At 52.5% G+C, this 22,023-nt stretch overlaps 2 protein-coding genes across 4 annotated transcripts in view; one reads left to right on the top strand and one right to left on the bottom strand.

Annotated features, from left to right (window-relative positions):
• Positions 1 to 2,147, top strand: part of LOC122371333 (single-minded homolog 2-like) — a 33,170-nt gene extending 31,023 nt beyond the window's left edge. The window contains exon 10 of the mRNA XM_043347578.1: positions 712 to 2,147. Coding sequence (XP_043203513.1) covers positions 712 to 1,675 — 964 coding nt within the window. The 3' untranslated portion in view covers positions 1,676 to 2,147. The remainder of the gene's footprint in view (positions 1 to 711) is intronic.
• Positions 2,148 to 6,223: 4,076 nt separating this feature from the next.
• On the bottom strand, positions 6,224 to 20,366 carry LOC122371334 (intraflagellar transport protein 88 homolog). 3 transcript variants are annotated; one of them, XM_043347581.1, is made up of 17 exons: positions 20,309 to 20,366; positions 19,289 to 19,431; positions 18,346 to 18,447; positions 17,371 to 17,540; positions 16,204 to 16,399; positions 15,749 to 15,966; positions 14,412 to 14,521; positions 14,146 to 14,267; positions 13,496 to 13,674; positions 13,175 to 13,361; positions 12,755 to 12,941; positions 11,943 to 12,090; positions 11,509 to 11,620; positions 11,047 to 11,281; positions 10,698 to 10,829; positions 9,797 to 9,985; positions 8,850 to 9,332 (listed from the first exon to the last, which is right to left on the bottom strand). In XM_043347581.1, the coding sequence occupies exons 2-17, from the start codon at positions 19,409 to 19,411 to the stop codon at positions 9,208 to 9,210; spliced, it is 2,535 nt and encodes an 844-aa protein (XP_043203516.1). In that variant the 5' UTR covers positions 19,412 to 19,431; positions 20,309 to 20,366; the 3' UTR covers positions 8,850 to 9,207. The 3 variants fall into 3 exon arrangements, with proteins under 3 accessions (XP_043203515.1, XP_043203516.1, XP_043203514.1); XM_043347580.1 differs by lacking the exons at positions 8,850 to 9,332; positions 20,309 to 20,366 and adding an exon at positions 6,224 to 8,408 and having other exon boundaries at positions 19,289 to 19,643; XM_043347579.1 differs by lacking the exon at positions 20,309 to 20,366 and having other exon boundaries at positions 8,852 to 9,332; positions 19,289 to 19,807.
• Between the last annotated feature and the right edge of the window lie 1,657 nt (positions 20,367 to 22,023).

Consider the following 22,023-nt stretch of genomic DNA (forward strand, 5'->3'; position numbering starts at 1 on the left):
TCAGTGTGACAGACGATACGACAGGATGTCTGTTTATTGTGCATGACGAGTTACGCCCTTCGGCACATTACACAACACATTGCGTGTGACGCATTCTGGCACATCACACATCACATAACGAGTGACGTCTTTCGACACATCACGCGTCATATTACTTGTGACGTCTTTCGACACATCACGCATCACATTACGTGTGGCGTCTTTCGACACATCACGCAACATATTACGTGTGACGAAACTAGCCGTGACTGACGTGCGAGTGGCAGGTGACGCGCGGCACGTGCTGTCTCGGTGGCTCGGAGGTCGGTGGTGTCGGGGTCGGTCCCGTGGGGAGGGGGAGAGGCTAGGAGTGATAAGATCGGCGCACCGGCACCTGCTCTGATCACAGAGACAGCGGCGTCGCGTCCGGCCGGCCTCCCGCACCGAGCGGCGACTGATGAGTGATAGAGAGCGAACCGGCAGCCGGCGGGCCGCGACCCTCGCTGTACCGAAACAGTACCCCGCTCCGCAGATACAGCACCCTTTCACAGTCCCGCTGCGCCGATACAGAACCCTCACGTAGTCTCACTGCACAGATAGAGTACCCTCCCACCTTGCCGCGCTGTGACGGCTGACGCTACTTATGTCGATACAGTAACCCTAAAAAGAGGCCTGATCCTCGCCCTTCGCCGCCACTCCCCGGCTGACCTGACCTCCAATCTCTCTCGGCAGTGACGCGGAGCGGCCGCGCCAGCAGCTCGACATCAGTCAGGTGGACGGTCTGCGGACGGCCTCCTCCACCAACGGCGAGCCGTGTCCGGAGCCGACTCCGGCTCCGGCACCGGCCCGCGGCCTCAGTCCGCCGTACCGGTCCCCAGCCGGCGCCTACTGCCCGCCGGTCACCTTCAGCGCCGAGTCGGCCACCCAGTACACCGGCTACGCCGACCCGGCCGGCTACGGCGCCGCGACCACCGCGAAGGCACCCGACCCGCGCTTCGTGCTGCACGCCGATTTGGCCAATTACGGGTACTCGGCGGCGGTGTGTAACGAGCCGGCGGCACCGGCGGCCCGGCAGCGTCCGCCGGCCGCCTTCCTCTCCGCCGGCTCAGTGATCTGTGCGCGCGGCGAGGTGGAGGCGGCGGCGGCGGCGGCGGCGGCGGCGGCGGCGGCGCGGCCCGTCAGCGCCGGCTCGGCAGCCAGCGCCGGCAGCGCCGCCTCGGACGCGCTGGAGCTGGAGCTGCCGGTGACCGCGCCGGCCGCAGCACCGCACGGCTACACTGGCTACCCGGCGGCCGGCGGCTATCAGGGCTACATGTGCAGCTCTCCCTCGGCCGCCGAGTTGTACGGCTTCCAGGTGCGCTCCGGAGAGCTGCGGCATGCGGCGCCGTTTGAGCGACTCGACCCGGCCTACGAGCGCGGCCCGGAGGCGTTCGAGCGGCCCTCTGAGATGTACGAGAGGCCGGCAGAGATGTATGAGAGGCCGGCGGAGCTGTACGAACGGCCCGTGGACGGCTTTGACCGCAGCCAGGAGGTGTTTGGGTACGGTAAAACCGGCGGCGAGCTGCAGCAGATGACCGATCAGACGGCACTTAATAATAACCCACCCAAGGAGTACTGTCCCTACTCGCAGCCCGCCTATACGAGTGTCATCGTGGACGCACAACACTACGCCGCGCACAACCAGTACGTGCACTGACCGCGCCGATAGTGACGTTATAATGACGTCACGTGTGCCGCGTTACCATGTGTGCGCACGTGTGGACGCGGTCGCTGTGACGCCGCCCGTCATTCTAGTCGCCGGCGCGCGGCGCGCCCTGTACGGGGTGTCGCCGCTCCGTCTGCCCCACCAAGTGCCTGGCACCCTGTCCATTGCACGGTGTGTCACTGACCGTTACCAGCGGCTGTCCGGGCACAGACATGTGATGTTCTGTGCTGCCGCGCCGTGTGCCGCTGAGAGTTAGCGCTGCCCTGTCGCGCTGAGATGAGCAGAGCGGGTCGGGTCGCGGACTGACCGGTGGCCGCACCCGAGGACCTCCGGCCGCAGCGGGCGGCACTGTGTGATGTGATTGTGATGGCGGCCACCGAGCCGCCGCTGTTGTTTCCAGATGTATGTACCGACTGTTTGTGCCAGATGCTAATAATGAATCAAACGATATCCATACACTCTAGTGTGTCTGCTTTTGTCTATCGGGGTTATGAAGGTCGCATATGATCACATAAAGCGACTGTGAAGGAGACAGCAACCAACACTTCACGAAAACAGACTACGAGGTTCTTGCAACGCGAGACTCAAACGTTGAACCAACGTTGATATCACTCCCGTCAGTCACTGTTAGTCACCAACAGTCACCAGTCACCACCATACCACCAGCGCCTTCCCTCCGCCCCCCCCCCCCCCCATCGCCGGCTTTCCGTCCTCGCACCGCCGTCAGTCGACAAAAACTGCAACTCCGATACGGCACGGTCATAAACCATACCGGCGGCAACGGTAGCGGGGCGGGCTGCTCCGTAACAGCGGCGGGAGGGGGAGGGGAGGGAGACAGCGGTGGGAAGGGGTGAAGCTCGTACAGAGAGGGAGGGATGCTGCTCTAAAAGGGGAGGGAGTCGGGGGACAGGGAGCAGCTCTGTCAGAAAACGAGGTACAGCTTCACAGCTGTGACGCCTCCCCTTCTCCCAAAAAATAACACTGGACTTATTGGAGCGTCTTTGGTTCGTCAGACCTCAACTCAACCATTATGCGAGCTTTCTCTGCATTCTGCACCATGATCAGCGGTATGATCGTATGACTGCACCAATCGGCGACTGGCGCGGTCTCTGGCTGACCCGTCGGCCGTTCGGTCTCCTCTCCCCTGCCGGCGCTGCACGGTGCGCTCTCGGGTGGTGTGGTATGGCCGCGGCTCGTTTGCACACAAAGGTGCGCTGGCCGGCTCCATGGCTCCGTCGGGTCAGCCACTGCTCCTAGGGTGCAGAGGGGTCGGTGATCCGTCACTTCCTGCCGCAGGGAGAGCGGGAGAGGAGGGAGAGGGGAGGGGGACCGTCCGGCGCCGTCACACCGCGCGACCGGACGCAACGGCTAGCCTGTGCCCGCCCTTCCTTAGTTCCAACCCACACTTTCTCCTTTCTTTCTCTTCCACTTTCCACCCGCCTCTCTCTCTCTCTCTCTCTCTCTCTCTCTTTCTCTCTCCCTCTCTCTCTCTCTCTCTCTCTCTCTCTCTCTCTCTCTCTCTCTCTCTCTCTCTCTCTCTCTCTCTCTCTCTCTCGACACCTCTCAAAATTTCCATTACTCACCTTTTTATTTTGATATAATTATGTTATTGATTTCATTGTATTCTAATCTTCTAGTCTTGAGTCCCCAACGCGATCTTTCATCGGATTTCCAGAATAACAAGCTTATTTTACGAAGCTTGATCACATTTGCCATCGTCTTTATTTGGGACTACATAGAATATACTTCACTAATGATTTTCTTGGCTGGATCTCGACATTTTACATCCACAGCCCAGCCTTCCCTGAACTACATAGATCACCGACTTTCTGCCATCCTGGGCTGTGACAGGACGTGACAGGTTAAGACGTCGCAGTGGCACTCCTGTCAAACCAGGACTACCCTCAGCGGTATTTGACTTCACCAATCCCCAGCGTATCAAACCGACCGTTCATCTGCATTGGGCCAACGTATACACCCGTTCCTCGAGAGATATGAATTGAAGCGTTGGAGGGGAGCGGCGCGAGGAGCTCGACCGGAGAGTTGGAAGAGAGATGACAGGAGGGGGAGGGGTACGGTCGGTCGCCATAGTGATGGCACACCTCTGCTCTCCAGCGGCCGGAGCTATCGGCTCCTGTGGACCAATTACCAGCGCTGAGGGTCCTCCCAGGCGGCCGGCAGAGACCCGAGACCACTAGCGCACCAGATCAAACGCCACGGAAATGATGAAAGGAGTCTGTCTCACTGACGGAGACAGAGGCAAAGACGGGCGGCGGGCTTAACCCTAGAACGCCTAGGGGGGGGGGGTTGTATCACCCCCCCCCCCTGAGGTTTTTTCGAAGTGCACGCTAAACGGCTTGTCGTAGCGGGCTGAAATTTTCAATACCCTCTGGGGCAACCTTTGCGCATCTTTTGCCGAAAAAAATTGATCGGGTCATGTCAGGTCACGGAGTTATGACGTCATAAGAGGTACAGCCTCCGGCCGACAGTTACCAAACGTGTGCGCCGAATCCCTAGGTTTTCTGCCGGTGATACCCACATTGTTTGATGGATCATGATGAAACTTCCCATGCATGTTGGGGCAAGCATTGGCTATCGTGTGGTGCAAGAAAATTGACCGGGTCAGGTCAGGTCACGGAGCTATGACGTCACAAGAGGAACAGCGTCCGGTACTACTTTTGAAAAGCGCCCGAACCACTATTTTGCTAATTCTTGTCACCTCAATGGGAATATGCAGCAATATTAGCTTCTATAGGGAGCAAATGGACCTCCCAAATCCAAAAATACAATCAGATTTCAAAAATTTAAATTTTGATTTTTCGAATTTCTGCCGCCGACTGTGACCTTGCCGACTTCCGGCGCTCCCAACGCGCCATTTTTAGAGCTAGGGAAACGAAATACATACCAAACGATAGAGAATTGATCAAGGAACACGATAGTGAAGGTTTCAAGTCGATATCTCCCACCGTTTTGCCGCAATCGCCGTGGAAAGTTGAAAAGTTTGATTTTTTTCGGAAAATTTGACCTTTGACCGGTCATAAGTAGGTCAAATGTTGACCTAGGACCAAAAAATATACCACCAATCGCGAGATCTCGTTGAGAGCAATCCGTTGGTTTTTCCGCTAAGCTCTACGACCTTCCGTTTCGAAACGCCAGGGGGGGGGTCGTAACAACCCCCCCCCCCCTGGTCGTTCGTGTTATGAGAAATGGCCTGGTCGTGCGAGGGTTAAGGAAGATAAAGGACCAGAGATTTGACTCGTTTCAAGTTTGGTCTTCCAATGGACGATAAAAAAAAAATAACGAGCAAATTACTGAACAAAAAAAAAAAACGATGAAAAATAAAACACAAATGCCCGCACAGTGCTCGTCTCCTTTTACTTTATATATAGGTAAGCAATGCATAAGCACAGCGCCGCGTGGTCTCAGCCCCCTGCTATGATGCGCTTTGGTCCGTAAGGTCCGACTCCGAAGCACAGAAACAATAAAGGACGAAGTCACGAAAGATGACCTTTCCATTTTCGACCCGGCAGTCAGTTTGAATAGTTATGTATGTCACATGTGTGGCATTTACGGTGTAATGGCAGCGCTAGGATAAACCACACCAGCATCCACCTGTCGTCAGCAATCTCGGCAAAAGATCCAGTGAACTCCTGATTCGCTGCTATATACAGCTGACGCCATCTATGAGCCGTCCGTCAATGCTAAAATTGCGGCACAGTATATCTTCAGGCGTCAACTACTAACGCCATCTATGAAACCTCCCAGTCACTAGCGCTGCGGCACAGCATACCTTCAGGCGTGTCTACTAGCGCCATCTATGAGCTGTTGAAGGCTCTAACAGCATTGCGGTGCAGCATGCTTTCAGGCGAATACTCCTAACGCCATCTATGAGCCGTCCAACTCACTACCAGCGTTGCGGCACAGCATACCTTCAGGCGTAGACCACTAGCGTCACCTATGAGCCGTCCAAGAACCTACCAGCGTTGCGGCGCAGCATACCTTTAGGCGTAAACTTCTAACGGCATCTATGGACTGCATTCTAACCTCCACCAGGCCTACTTCGATCGGACGCAAAGCTTCTCAATAAAACTGAAACAAAATCTCATGAGTGGCCCGGTCCGGCCTGTAATTTCAAAAACCGCTGGGCCGACTGACTAACAGTCTCATGGTAAGGCAACTTCATTTTTCCTACCAATCATCGTGCTTCTCTCGATGCAAGAAGGTAGTCACCACAGCTCGCGACACGTATAAAATGACGTGGTGTCAAGTCCGTTCTTGTTATAATAGCTGGGCAATTACTGGGCCGACTGCCCTGAAACCTGGCCTACCGTTGGGCACCCTACGGCGTCTCGAAATTTCGCAGTTATGTTCCTATCGTACGAACACCGCGCAGAGGCCATTCTTATATACAAGAACGGATGGGCCGATGGCGCCCAGGATATGACACGCAGTTGGGGATCGTTAATTGGCACGGTGGCAGATTTCTGAACAGTGCCCTGATCGAAATAAAATGTATTACGTGACTCACAAACATGGACGTTCCGATCGAAATAAAATATATTGGGTAACAAACATAATGCATCACAGCGGTGAGATGAAAAGCTTTCATCAGTGTGCCGTCAATGAGGACATCGAGCATGACGACGACCGACAAAAAGGAACAACACTACAGCAAAGTTACATCCATAGAGTGAACCAAGTTACATCTCATCGTTACATAAGGTTACATATCGTGACTACATAAAAACATAAATACACCCGTGCAGTATTATTCAGTCGTACTAATCGTACCATGCAATAGAAGATCAATGTTTTCGTGCAGTTTAGATATATAATATTGTCTTTCATGTACCTTCGCGGATTATCTTACATCCCGGTGATCCGGGGTACGATAAGTCGACTTTATCCGAGGTTTGTGAAACTGTAGGATATCTCTTGACCCCGGCGGCCAGCATAGAATATCTATGCAGTGGAGCCTGCTTGAGTACATTTCTACACATCGCACATTAGCCCGCGCCCTGGTGGGGGGGGGGGGCTATTTTTTGCCCCCCCCTCCAGACTTTTCGATATATCTCCAGAACCACTGCGCCGATCGTCACCAAACTTTCAGTACCCTCCCGGACATCAATTTTACACATTGTGACCAAAAATTTTTCCAAAGGCTATGATAGGTTGGCCGGAAATGACGTCAGAGTGACGTCATGTTCTGCCGTTTTCGACCCAAAAAAGGGTTTCGCGGGATGAGCTGTCAGGCCTATAGATTTGCAAATACAGAAAAATGATACAGACATAAAAGCTGTAGAATGGACAGGGCTACAAAACTGCTATCTCGGATTTTTGAAATTTTTGGATTTTGACCCCCAAAAATCAAAAAATAGATTTTTTGAATATAATAGCCAAAAAATCCAAAAAGTTTTTTGAATTTCGAAAAAACCGGAATATATGTGATAGTCCTTACCGCCTTCTATCTACATACCAAATTTGAGATCGATACCTCTTTTTTTGGCCAAGTTATAGCGAAAAAACTGTTCAAAATTGATGACGTCAAATTTTCAAACTCGATTTTCAGCAATTCTAGACCTCGTAGCGCAAAACAAAGACCACCATTAGACTCCCCTTGACGAGCTGCATCGAATCAATACCCATTTTATGCAAAAATATCAACTTTGAAATTTGACCTTTTTTTACCTGACCTTGACCTGACCTCCACCAGAAAGTGACCTAAACCGTACCTGATGGTCTTATAACCAACACCATTGAGTTGGAAATGAAAAACTGGCCATAAAACATGCATCGCATAACCTTAGTAAAGTTGGGTTCATGTGGTGACCCTTGGTGACCTTTGGTGACCTGACCTGTGACCTGACCTGGTATGGCCAGTGACCTCTAACAGCAACATATCTACTAGGCAACTGACGCCCTATCGCTGATTCCCGACAAAATGCGTTTTCCTCGGTGTTATAGCGCATTCCCTAGAAGACCCGTGAACGGTGAAACATTTCATCTTTGACTTGACCTGTGACGTCATCGGTGACCCCGAGGTCAATAAAATTTGGTTTCCCTCGACAAATTTGACAGGCCTTTCGAACGCCGTTTGAATTTTTCGGATCCGTCCAGTAGTTTCGGAGATACGAGGGGGGGCAAAAAATAGCCCCCCCCCCCCACCAGGTCGCGTTATAAACAGACCCCACCAGGGCGCGGGTTAGGGACGGTAACACATTTTAGTGACATCAGCTGGCACACTCCAGAGTGCAGGCATTTACACTTACATATACATAGCGACAAAGGATCAGACAAAATATATAGAATATCACAAATGTACCTATGCGAATAAAAAATGCGATACATGAAACAACGGAATATAAGGTGACGTAACAAAATACACGTTTCATTAAAACTGAACCGAAAAAAGAAGTCAATACTTCACGTATTCAACGAATGAAAAATGGTTTAGTACCTAAAACTTGTATACTTATAAAAATAATCACAGCAGTAAGACTAGCAGCACTACCGTCCCGGCCCACACCGGCCTGCCCTCGCTCCACCCTGGCGGCCGGCCGGCCAGTCTCAGCTTCCGCCTCTCGCCGTCAGATATCGGGCCGGTCTGTTCACTCGGGCAGCAGGTCGTCGCCGAGCTCGTCGTCCCAGTCGTCCTCGGCTGCCCGCTGAGAGTAGTGGGTCATCCGCTGCTCCAGCGGGCCCAGCGGGTCGTCGTACCACGTGTCTGACACGGGAGCGGAGCGGCCGGTCAGCTCAGGTCGGGGGTGCAGGGGTTAAGAACGGGAGCACACGTGAGTGGGGTACTCGGTCACAGCACGCCACGGCCCGGAGCGTGCAGCTGCTGTGGTCTGGGAGGGCGCCGTGCAGTGCCGGCGATCCCTTTACAGTACAGCACGACAGTTACACGGCGTGGGGACAAACCTGGACAAACTGGGCGGCACCAAACAGCAGCACCAAAACGGTGCAGCACCAAACAGAGCGGTCACCAAAACAGTGTGGCGCAAATATAGCGGTCGCCAAAACGGTGCAGTACCACACGTCATGCACCACTCCCGAGCGCCTGTGGTAACCGCTCGGTGCCGCTATGGACAGGCCAGCAGGGGGCAGAGCGCGGTCCGCCGCTTGTGCAGAGCTGGCGGTGGGTGAGGGTCGTGGGGACCAGCCGGTGAGGACCACCCGGTGAGGACTAGACCGTGAGGACCGGACCAGAGCACACCACACGACACGGCACTGTCCCGGGACACACACAGAACAGGCAGGCTCCGGTGATTTATGTTCAGCAGCGGGCGGCTCTGTGGTGATTGTGCGCTGTACCGGCAGCTGACCGTGACGGAAACCTGGCTGGGATGCTGACCACGAACCAATTAGAAGGATTGAGTCTCTGACCACCAAACGTGTGATCAGCGAGACGGGGCGGGAGGAGACGGGGACGGGACGCTCGCCGGGAGCTGCTGGAGGAGACTGTGTAGGGATTGGGGTCACTCCCAGCGCTGGCGGGCACGGGAGAGGACTCGGCTCGGAGTCTACTCGGGCAGGAGGTCGTCTCCGAGCTCATCGTCAAAGAGGTCGTCCTCGGCGGCGGGCCGGAAGGCGGCGGTGCGCGGCCGCTGCGCCATCGGGTCCCCGATGGGGTCCGAGTAGCTGGCATCTGCAGGGAGCGCCGCCCGCCCGTCAGACCCGCCAGCACACCCGACCGTACGACGAACCGCAGACAGGGGTGGGAGCCGGCGCACGCGGGATGACAGGGATTCCTGCTTGGTACCGGGCGACTGCAATCCACGGCGAGGTAATAACAAAGACACGGAGAGACAAACAACATTAAGCCACGCAGGCGCGGCACTGAACACCTGCCTGACACAAACCAGAGTCTCCTCTGCTGAACCTCGACAACAGCAGAGACCATCTCACCCCACACTTGTCCAGCGATCACCACACAGACCAAACTATAGCCAAAGCAGCACTAAAACCGTTTGGTTAAACTACCATCCTCTCGTCCGTCCACCCACAGCCCATCTCGCAGCGATCGTACAGAAACTACCCGGCACCCGCCCCACCTTGCCACGGTTGAAACCCCTGCAGCCCCCACCCCCACCCACACCCGGCGTGACTTACCAATCTCTCTCGGGCCGCTCGGCGTCGGGGTGGCGGCCGCGGTCGGCGCCGGCTGCGGAGAGGCCGGCGACAGGCTGGCCCGCTCGCCAGCTGTGCCCGGAGGGCGGGCCATCGAGCCGGGACGGTCGTCAGAGCGCCGACTGGCCGCCGAGTTGTCCCGAGAGCCGTGCAGGCCGGACCGGTACGAGGCTGCGCCACAGGGACAGACGATCAGGCACAGGACCAATGGCGAATGTCGCGATTGACACTTAAGGCCGTGTTACACTGCCGAATTTTGGCCACGACCCTGTCGCCGAATCACGTCGTGTAGGAAATCGGCGAACAGTTCACCGACAGAGGCGAACAGTTCGCCGACAGAGCCCGATTTGCAGACAATGGGTGGGGGGCCCCCCTAATCGTGCGCGGGTCGAAGCTGATCCATGATTCGGCGAACATCGCGAATGAATGGCGAATCTGTTGCGAATAGTCGGCGATACCTTGGCAACAAGTCGGCGCACGTAGCGACATGTCGGCGGTGACTCGGCGAGTGTTTGGCGATCATGTTCGTTTATTATAAGTTCGGCGAACGGCCACGAAATTTTCATTTTTCATGAAATATTCGTGGCGGTCGTGACGAACCGTAAAAGTCGCGCGGTGGGCACCGACTGGTCTGCGAAATGCCAAGACCGTGGAAGAAAGATCCCGAATCGATCCGCGACATAGGATGACTTGCATATTCGTGCATATTCGTGTACCAAAATTCGGCAGTGTAACAAGGGCTTTAGTAATTACTACAGCGGAGCAAGTAAGCATTTATTCATGTACCAAGTATAATAATTGTCTACTTTATAAATTTGCTCAATATGTTCTTCCTCAATATTTGGGTGCAATCCAAACGGTATACTGTCAGGTGAGCACTTACTGCTAGGCCTTCCGGATTTCAGCCGCTCGTCGCGCATTTCCTTGTACTTTTCAGCACGCTTCAGCTCCACGGCGTAGTCGGCGGCCTCTTTCAGGCCGAGATCGGTGCAGATACGCACCAGGAACTTCAGACCTGTCAGGGAAGACAGTAATTCCGCTGGCATTCTTCTCAGCAGCAGCTGCGTGCGACTTATCATGTTTTACATTGTTCCCAGTGAAGTTCACCTGACTGGGCCAGCTATTTAACGATCAGATGTACCATTTATATAGTTCAAGGCATTCTCCACAGCTCAAACAAAACACAGTCCCTGGCCATCCGACAAGCATGCCAAACCGACTGCCGTACTCACACTCAATGTTGTCCGGGAACTTGACGTGGATCTCCTTGTACTTGGCTAGCGCTCGCTGGTAGTTACCGGCGCGCCGGTAGCACGAGGCGATGATAAGGTGCCAGCGCACCTCTGCCGGTTGGATCAGCGTGGCGCGCTCAAAGTAGAGGATGGCCTTCTCGGAGACCTGGTGCTCGATGAAGTAGGAGCCCAGCCAGTCGATCACCTCCAGGTTGGCCGGGTAGAACCGGGACGACTGTGGACAGCGAGGTAGGGGGAGCCGCCGGTCAACGACGGCAACTGGGCCACAGTCATGGAGGGTGTCCGTCGGATTAACACCCACAGTCCCACACACAGTTGGCGCCTAGTGTTCCTGCAGCTGTACTCACTCACTGATGAACACAGGCACGGACCCGGCGGAGTCAGCCCCACTCAGATGTTACACAGAAGGGGGAGGCGGCGTGTGCTGTGTCTCGGACTCACGTCAAAGTAGTACTGGTAAGCGGCCTGCTTGTCGCCCTCGCTGTCCAGCAGTCCGCCCAGGTGGAACAGGGTATCCGGGTCCGACGGCACCAAACTCAGCATCTGAATATACCTGTCGAAAGCGGAAACTGGAGTTCAGAAAACGGCACACCAGCGGACACATGAATCAACTTACCATACGCCGGCTAAAGAGACAGAAGACTGTGCCCTTCATCGGAAGCATCTGCGCACAGCTAATTATAAAACTAATAAGTGCATTGACAGGCAGACAGTGACCTATGAATGCTGCGACAGTGACAGTGAAAAACAATCGGTGATCCGCTCGCGTATTACGTTGCCAATCACTACAACCAGCCTAACAATCTTCAGTCCCTGACAACTGTGGCGAAGACCTAGTCCTCATTATACCCCGCAGGCCACGGGCGGCCGCTCACCACTCGGTGGCCTGGTCGATGTCGCCCATCAGCTCCGAACAGTTGGCGATCTGGTAGATGATCTGAGGGTGCGAGCGCACGATAGTGTGCAGCTTCACAAACGAGTCCTTGGCGTCCGCGTACAGACGCATGTTCTTGTTCGTGAGACCTGCAAAGTGGCAGACGAGTGACGGACCCGTTAATTGGTTACACTGGTTGGCATAGCTAGGCTTAAAGGGACCCTCCCACCTTAACATTAGTTTTGAGTTGAGATAGCCAAATTGGTGGCCATGGCCTGAAAATACCGGTTTGGGCATTCACAACATCGAAAAATGCTTTAATTCGGAGATATGGAATTTCAAACTTGCAGTTTTCGGATTCTAAGGGGCTAATGCATTGGTATGCCCCCTTAGAATTTGTGACGTCAGCGGAGATCTAAGGATTTTTCAATCTTTTACTAAAACGTTTGGCAGCACGCGGTGGTATATGCTGCTTTGCGCGCAACAAATGCCGCACTTTCAAATAAAGTCGCTAGGTTACAGCGGAGATCCCAAAAAGTAAACAAAAGTAAAAGTCTAATATCTTGAAAACCGGTGAATATTTTTCGATGAAATTTGGTAGATATTCATTTTTGCTCTTTCTGAACCGAGCGACATCACTTTCATGCCAATTCATTAACTTTTTTGAAGGTGGGAGGGTCCCTTTAAGCGCTATGCTCAGACAGAACACAAGACAGAACAAGTTATCGTTCGTAAGAGAAGAGGCTGTTCAGTTTCTTTAGAGCGATTCATGCCAAACCTTTATCCATCAACGGACCACCAGACCTCCCGTACCGAGATTGTAGAGCGCCTGCACGCAGGAGGCGTCGTTGTCCAGCGCGCAGATGTAGTATTCCTTGGCCTTCTCCAGGTCGCCGCGCTGGAAGCAGCAGTTGCCCAGGTTGACCAGTGCCGGTGCGTTGTATCCGTCGGCGTCCCGCGCCCGCTCGGCGTACTTCTCAGCCTCCTCGTACTCCTTTCGCTGAGGGACGGTGGATGGGGACTTCAGTAATGGGCACGCACAGAGCCCGGTGGCTGACAATGCCGTGAGGGCGAATTGAAGTATGGAATCCACCATTACTCTGACGGAATAAGATAAAGTCAATTCAGAAATGAATTTAGATAAAAAGTACAGAAGAGCAAAACAAAGCAACGATTATGAATGCTTGCTGTAAAGTTAATGATCAAATACTCGGCAAAAGCAGTGCGACTCACCAGGAAGAAGAGGAAGGCCAGGTTGGTGGAGGCGTGCGAGGCCACTTTGGTGTCCACCTTGTCGAACACCTTGAGCGTGTCGATGGCGGCGCGGAAGTCGCGCTGCCGCAGGTACATCACCGCCTTGTTGATCTCCAGGTCGTTGGCCAACTCAGAGTGCTGCGAGTTCTTCAGCGTGTCCACACACCTGTCACAGGGAGGAAGGGGGGAGACCTGAGTCGCACATGGGCCCATCAGCAGCGTTATATGATCCATTACCCAGATCACCGTGGCATCAGAAGCCAGGTAGGACTTGCAGATACTGCTGGGCGCTGCACTCACCAGTCATAGGCCTCTGTGAGCTGTGCGCTGTCCTCTCCGGCGGCCGACGAGATCAGCTTGGCCGCCGTCAGGATGCACTGCTCCGCCTCGTTGCGAAGGCGACGCTCCAGCTTACGCATCGGGTCGTTTTTGATGACCTCCAGTACGAGCGAGGTCTGCGGGTCCTTCTCAGCCTCTTCCTGTGGAAGTGCCGGGCGACGGAGGGAATAAATGGAGTGGTCAGCTACTTTTATTTCCGAGCGGCGCAGTACCAACATTGGTCCGCAAATCAATAGGTATATACATTACAAGCAGCCTGACAGCAAAGCATTACTGATCGGTGGACGACTGAACCGGAACTGCCAGGCATTATCACGTTGTCTAAGGCCGTATATGTAATCCCACCTCTATCGCCGTTAGACTGTCACCAGAACCTCACCGAGTACTGAGCAGAGACGGGGCCGTAGCAGGATGCAGGACAGACTGGGAAGGAACTGAACAACCACGCGGCTGCACTTGCAGGAGCGGCTGGAGAGGAGGCGACAGGAGGTTAGTATCCAGGCATTGACATCGGACAATAGACATGTGCTATAACTAATAGCACCCCATCCACACGACTCATGAGCCCTGGCCAGCAGCGAACCCCGACCCGAGCGGCGAGTCTGACGCACCTCGAGGTCCTTGTACTTGTCCTCGTTCTCCATGTCGAAAGGCACCTGCAGCAGCTTCTGGAAGGCCTCCTTCTGCTTGGCGCGGTCACCCATGGCGTGGTAGCACACCACCAGGTGCAGACCTGCCAAAATGCGAACACAGAGTTACCTACTGCAAAGTCGACATTACTAAGGCATGGCACGGTGACAGCACTCTCACAACACCCGGGTCCTTTTCCCTTCCCACGCTAGCCCAGCTATCCACCAGTCGGCCCCAGTCCACCTACCGATGCGGAATGACGGCTTCTCGTGCATGCAGAACTCGAAGCTGGTGATGGCGTCAGGAAAGTGACCCATCTTTACGAACAGAATGCCGATGTTGTGCATTATCTTGATCCTGCAATCAGAAAATGTGAAACGCGTTTTATGACACATCCTAAATGAAACAAATTAGTAAACGAATTAGAGGTATTCGATAACGAGAGTTTGAAAGAACGTTCCCGGATTTAAAATAAATAATTGAATAAATAAATAACGTTGCTTACAATCGTATGATAAATGCCCTTAACCCTATTCCTGGCGGGCTCCGCCGGGACAAGAAACTGGCGGGGGGGGGGGCCGATTCGGCCCCCCCTCTGAGATCTCGAGAACGGAGCAAGATAGCGACAAGCGGTAAACGGCACCGGATACGCACGGCCAAGATCTACAATTTTTACGAAGGTCATTTTCAGGTCAGGTCAAAGATGACGTCACAGGGGTCGAAAAAGTCAAAATGGCGGCACTAGATATGGAGAGAGTTTTTCTCGAATAACTTTCGAATTAGTCAAGATAGGAACAAACTAAGGGCATCATCGTGATCCTCTCGTCAATCCGCATCGAATGATATATATGTTGACCTCGAAAGGTCAAGGTCAAAGGTTGACCTCAGGTCACGTGACCTCGAGGTCATCATGTATATCATTCGATGCGTCTTGACGAGCTGAACACAATGAGACCATCCACGCGTCTGTATCTTGTTCCTGTACGGAGTTATTGGCCAAAAACCTTTGGTGACCTTTGATGACGTCACATGACCTCACAGCTGCCCAACAGCAAAACAGACCTCAAGGTAGTGAAGGTTGATCGTATATGAAGTCATGTATGGTATATGGGGCCATTCCGACCCGTTTTAGTGGTAAAAACAGGGAGTTGATTTTTCCCCCATTGACTTATAATGGGGAGGTCGCGAAATTGACCTGACCTTAGGTCACCGATATCAAAATTCCGAGATATACAAATTGCACATACTGGTACCCTAACTAAACCCTGAAGAGAAGAAATTGATCGGTCAAAAACTCTAGCTCTGGCGTGATTGCAAACTTTTCTGAGGTAGCGTCACCAAACCGACTCTGGTGACCTGACCTGAGGTCAGATCAACTCAAAATTTTCAGACATGTTGCGTAGAAGCCTTTTAGGAAAGGCAGAAAATTTGAGCTTCCTAGCTCAACGCGTTTGGGAGATATAACCAAAAAACCTCAGGGGGGGGGGGGGCTCCTGAGGCTCCCCCCCCCCCGCCAGGAATAGGGTTAAGTTCATACAGAACCAAAGCTGTAACGATATCAGTCATGGGCACCGATCGCCGTACTTAGTGGAGCTCTGTCCGCTGGGGATCTGGTCGAGCGCCATCCGGTAGAACTTCAGCGCCTTGGGGAACTGGCCCATCTTGTAGTAGATGTTGCCCATGTTGACCTTCAGGCGGCCGGCGTTGTTGAAGTTCTTGTTCTTGGTGATGACCTGGTAGGTGTTGAGTGCCTCAGTGTAGAGCTCGTTTTTGGCGTACTGGTGAGCCAGGTTCGTCAGCACCTGGACGGGCGGAGGACAGTGAAGTCAGTAGACGGTCGAAAATGTGAAGTTCGCAACTCAGTTAGCATTAGGAGTCAGGGCCAGCAGCTTCATCAAGTCACACCTCTATTCCATCGGACGTGAATGGTTAGCAGCTGCGTCCACCACATACAAGACACAAGCTTCAGATCCCTAGCGACCCGACTCCCCTCACTGCCTGCCACAGACCCATCTCACACCCGCCCGGCGGCGACTCACCACGAAAGTTAGCTCGAGGTTGTGCGAGTCGATGAGGCCGGCCTGCTCGCGGTGTCTGATCAGGGTGCGCTCCTTGGCCGACGCCTCCTTGGCCCGGTCCAGCGCCAGTTTATCCTCGTTCCGGCAGCTGGCCAGACAGGACTCCTCGACCAGCGCCATGACACGCGCCTCCAGCTGACGCACCCGCTCCTCCGGTCTGCGGAAACGGTCATCAGGCGGGGGTGCTGACACGACACTGACCAGACAGACTGCACAGACCGTGAGCCAGGTGCTGTTTGCTCTGTCTGAGCAGCGGAATGGCAGCTGGCGCTCGGCGAGGCGTAGCGAATAGAGCTTACGGCATCCTATGATCCAGACGCAGAATTCTGCTCCGGACATGTCCTGGGTGTTCCACGTCCAGTCTGCCGCCGTCAGCACTTTTGTCTTTGATTATTGACACAATGACCAACGGTGGTGTGGGAAAATCAAGCAGCGTGCCGAGCCAAACAATCACCCACAAAACTATGTACACATATAGTTCAGCCCAATCTGATGGAAGCAGCGGAGCTCCCCACTGGCGGTGCAGTGTAGGTGCGCCACTCCACGCCACTGCAACGGGCTGTGCAGCGTGCCGCGGCTAGCCCGACCGGCTTAGCGTCAGATCGACCCAAACGGCTCAGCGTCGAAACGACCGGCGCGGGAGGATTGAAATAGCAGCAGGATTGGGAAAGGTTAGGGCATGTGGTAGCCCCATAAACACAGTGGTGGATGGGATGATGGACCAGAGTCACCAGTTCAGAGCTGTTTAGCATTCAGCCAGGGAAGGCAAGTACTAGTTATAAGACATGCGTTTATCAGGGCCCGAACAAAATAAGAAACCACGAGCGTCGAGCGATTAGACAGGGAGGCTACATTATGCGTAGCGGGAGCACACGGCAGGCCGAGCCCCTTACTGGTTGGACGTGTCCTCCAGTCTGAAACACAGAACCGGGTGAGGTCCGGGCGGTCCGAGCAGACGCGGATACAGTCAGTGTGCGGCTCGATACGGCAGACAACCACATGGTATGTAAGTACCAGTGCCCGCTGCACCGTCGCAGGCGGCAGCTCCGCCGGCCAACACACCGCGGTCAGTGCGTCCCACCCTACCCCGCATCCCTTAGACACAATCCCAGCCGGCGGGGTACTCACGTCTGGGACGAGTGCGGCTCCAGGCCGGATCGGCCACGCTCAAAGCCCGACTGGCGGCCGCCGGCAGACGAGTAGCCCACGCCTTTGACGGCCGTCATCGGCCGGTTCTCGTCGCCGGACGTCATCCCGGTCAGCGGGCGGCCCGTCATCGGCGGCATCCCGCCGCGGAACTGCCGCGCCGGCAGACAGCGGGCGTCAGCGGCAGCGAAACACAGGGCACACAGACGTACGCGCACTCGACAGACTGTGAACTACGAAATGACACACGCGCTTTTTCGTTAGGTTGAAGTGAATTCGGTCGAAGTTAGTCAAAAAATGCTCTGAAAGCAAGCACGCCCTCCAAATTAGTCCAAATGCATATCAATACGCAGTATGCTATGCAGTCACATACAAGCATTAGATACGCTTATACACATACACTTTAATTACGTAAAATGCAGCCGCAGCCCGCTATTCGAAGTAAAATCTCCAAATGCAACAATGACAATGTGGTAACTAGACAAAATATCCGACCAAATTAGCGTATGAGTGTTTAAACAGGAGAGGTTAACTAATATCTAGTCAATTGAAAGTAGCGTAAAAATAGACTGAGACAAAGCACAAACATAAAAAGGCAATGCACAGGCCAGCCATGTGCCACGTAGTGTTGTAGCAAACGGAGTGGAGAGGGAAACATCAGCAGGCAGCTCGCATTTGAGTCACGGGACAGCATTGGCAGACGCGGACATTAGAGGGCAGCCGCGGATATATTTCAACGGTGTCTCTCGGCTGCGGGAGCAGCTGTGGTAAATACCGTTGCGGTGCAGCTGGAGCGGCATTACAGGACGCCACCGCCCACTCACGGAGGCGGCGCTGGGTGAGGCGGTGCGGGATGCGATGCTCAAACGTTTTGGGTGGGGCGGTATGGTGGTGTTGAGTGCGGTAAATACGGGGAAGGTACTTGGAGTGGCGGTACGGCACTGGCGGCCCACTTACGGATGCAGTGCTGGGCGCGGCGCTGCGCAGCAGGCCGGTGCGTGGCTGGCCGCGCGTGGCCGGCCTCGAGCCGCCCATCCCGGTCAGCAGTCGGCTCTGGGTCTATAGTAGCACAGTGGTGGGCCGCGGACAGGCACCGATCAGTGACGGCGGTACAGGCGGTACAGGCGGCACGGGCGCGGTCAGCCCGACACGGCACAGAGTCGGACCGGACGGCCACTGTCGGAAACCCCCGCCCATACTGGAGAACTATAGACGCTCATCAAAACAGGTGGAATCGGCAATTCACTTTACTGGGACAAAGGTATAGGCTTCCGACAATTTCCGCCTTTTGTGACTATCGATGCTGATAAATACGAGCATTTACAGTCAACAATGATCGATCAACACTGAGATAAAGGCAAATGCACATTCCTGTCGATGGCATTCCTGAAAACATCCAGGATAGAACGGCATCAATCATTACAGCAGTCAGCATCTAAAGGTATACAATATCCTTTATTACTGTTATACACAGCAAAGGAGACGTTACAGCCTATGTGAATTATTTATGCTGTTTAAAACGTTTCATTGTCCCTTATTTCATAAGTCAGTGCTTATAATGACGGAATGTGCAATCAAAAGGAGTTATATCATTCATCTGAGAACACGAAAAACGTCAATTACTGAAAGTGCCTCATTCTGATGATTGTTCCAGGTGTTCAACGTTTATTTTGCAATCCTAATACGTAGTGCCGTCAACTTAACGGCCATGCTACAGGAAATCAATCGCATAACTCCAGATGACCCATGCATTTCCAAAACTATGAGTAATGCTGTTAAAACATGAACATCCAAAGGCGGTATTGCCACTATGAATGATTCATATCGGGAACGAAGTGCCCTATCACGTGCTCTGCTCCTTGGATTTATAAACGACGCATGCGATGCTTCGGTTGTTTACCATCGGCCTTCTTGTCATTGAGTTTTTAATTGCTTGCTGAAAGTGAATGTCGTCGTCCATAGCCGAGAAGTCCATGGCCGAGCTGTAGTCATAGCCCGAGTAGAGGTCGTCGTTGTCCATCATTGTTGCGGCTCCTACAGTGCCTGTCAACAACGCCAGTATCGAACACATTGGATCAATGGCATCAAGCGATACATCTGCGAATGGCTAACACAGGGCGAACCGAACCAACACAACACCGGCGTCCTACATGAAAGTAACCCCACTTTTGTTAGCCAACGATACACAGTGATTTCGTCGAATCTTGGTTTAGCACACTTGACGCCTTGGTGTTCTATCGATGGATCATTAGGATAGGATGTTATATCACCGCTTCAATTAACCTTTTGACATTCCCGGTCATCAGCGGAACAAATTGGAACAAGGGGATGGAGCAACGAAACGATCATCAGGGTGGTTACGCAATACGCAGGTAGTCAAAGGATTGGGGGCCAGGGCTTGCGCGCAAAGGTGGAGTCGTAGACCGGGCTGGAGTCCAAGACTTTGAGACGGTGCGAGATTAGGAAAGTCCAGCCCGGACTCCGGGCTGTTGCGTGAGCCGCAGGGTGCCAATTGCAGATATTGATATCAATATTGAGTTATGGTGCACTACTCAACTTCCCTAGACTCTAGCCTTTCACTTCGGACTCGGACGCTTTAGTTTGAGTTTTAGTTTTAGTAAAGCGAGCAGTCAGCTTCGGAACGTCCGCCGCATCGATCACTCGTACAGGTTTAGAGAGGAAAAGGATAAACTAAAAAAGGACCAGCAATCAGCATGACAACAACGTGTTTTGATAGCATAAGATATACGAGAATATCGTAACGGAAGTGCGATTTCAATTTGTCCGAAGCTGTAGGTACGGGGTACCCGTATCAATATCAAATAGGTATATTCCGGCAAAACCTGAACCAGAGCCGGGTTGCCTGCCTTCGATAACCGGCTATTTATTTACTTGGCCCTCTTATAAATATAAAGCTTACCCAGGGCAGATGGAACGTTGCGAGAAAATTACACAATACACCCAAACAACGCGAGTCGCGAAGGAAGTCAGCCGCCGACGCCGCTAGGTATTTGTTGTTGTCTGCTGTGGTTGCCATGACAACCAAAATTATCCATTGTGATTGCTACTTTTTACAAAAAGATTTCAATGTCTACTGCACAATGAAATATTTTAAAAAGCATTAATGCTTCAAACTTACTGCTGAATCGTTAAAAATATTTTTGTCCTTCCTTTGCAAACATTTTTTTTTATATATAAAAGCACTTGATTTACCGAGATCTACATAAATGACGTAGCTGCGTCGATGAGTGACGCACAATTTTCTTATGAGAGAAATTTGATACAGACAATCAGCAGACAATTTGATCGAAGAAGAATTGGCGCGTTTCGTTTGCATTTTGCAGTAATTTGATGCATTAACAGGTAAGATATTCTCATGGCTTCCTTATGCTCTATTTCTAGACATTGCATTGCACATCATAGATATGGTGTGGTTTCTTGATATGATAAGAGTGTGACGGTTTTGAGCCTGTTTCTAATGTCAAAGTCAAAGTCGTGGAGTTCAACTTTCAAGCCTTAAGTGTGCTGTGTTGATGAAAACAATCGTTAATGAATGATAATTTTGATGTGATCTTACAAGTTTAGGCACAGTCAGCCAGTATAAAGGGTTGGGCAGTTAAAGGGACCCTCCCACCTTAAAAAAAGTTAATGAATTGGCACGAAAGTGATGTCGCTCGGTTCAGAAAGAGTGAAAACGAATATCTACCAAATTTCATCGAAAAATATTCACCGGTTTTCAAGATATTAGACTTTTACTTTTGTTTACTTTTTGGGATCTCCACTGTTCCTAGCGACTTTATTTGAAAGTGCGGCATTTGTTGCGCGCAAAGCAGCATATCAGTAGGCGGAACTATGGTCATGAGTACCCAAATATAGGAACGTCCCCATTTTTGGGAACGGAGTTCCCAAATATGGGAACGCGCGTTCCCATTTATGAGAACGGAAGGCAATTTTTCGGCCGTTCTCCCACTAAAACTCAAAAGTGCATCACGTCTCAAAAAAGTGCACGCTGATTTAAGTATCTACTAAATCTCCATAAAGTTATCTTTAATCTGACCGTGGAACAAGGAAATTGACCGTGGAATGATATTTTTAATGATTTTTTGAAAATGACAGAATGGTGGAAATATGGGTTATACGACATTTAACATGCAATTTTAAGGAAAATGAAGCATTTTTTAGTTTGAGGTAAAGTATAATAATTTTCGCCTGGTTATGAACTTTCATACTATCGACACCAGATGCTGACAAATGCAAGCGAAGACGCGGACGGTCCCGAGGTAATATTGTTGACTTTTGTGTCGGGGCGGACGACCGCGTGGAACGTGAGTGAATTTACCGAGCTACTGTTGTAAACTCAGTTTAAGCGGTTGAAAATTATCCAGCTGTATTTTATCATCCCGGAAAGACATATTTTATTTGGATGCTAGCTGTTTAGAGTTGTTTTATAAGGAGCGTCATGAGCGTGGTTTTTGTCTTCCGTGTTTCTAAGCGTGATCGTTTTGGGGGAATTTCTCTTATATAGCTCGCTCTGTGTGGCTTATTTATAATTTTTATGCTGATTTCGATAATTCCTCGTGCCCATCCTACCAGGCCTTTTGCCACTTACACTCATCAAGAAAGGAAAAAACTAGA

Source organism: Amphibalanus amphitrite, unplaced genomic scaffold (genome assembly GCF_019059575.1).
Source record: "Amphibalanus amphitrite isolate SeventyFive unplaced genomic scaffold, NRLGWU_Aamphi_draft 001232F_arrow, whole genome shotgun sequence".
NCBI classification, from domain to species: domain Eukaryota; kingdom Metazoa; phylum Arthropoda; class Thecostraca; order Balanomorpha; family Balanidae; genus Amphibalanus; species Amphibalanus amphitrite.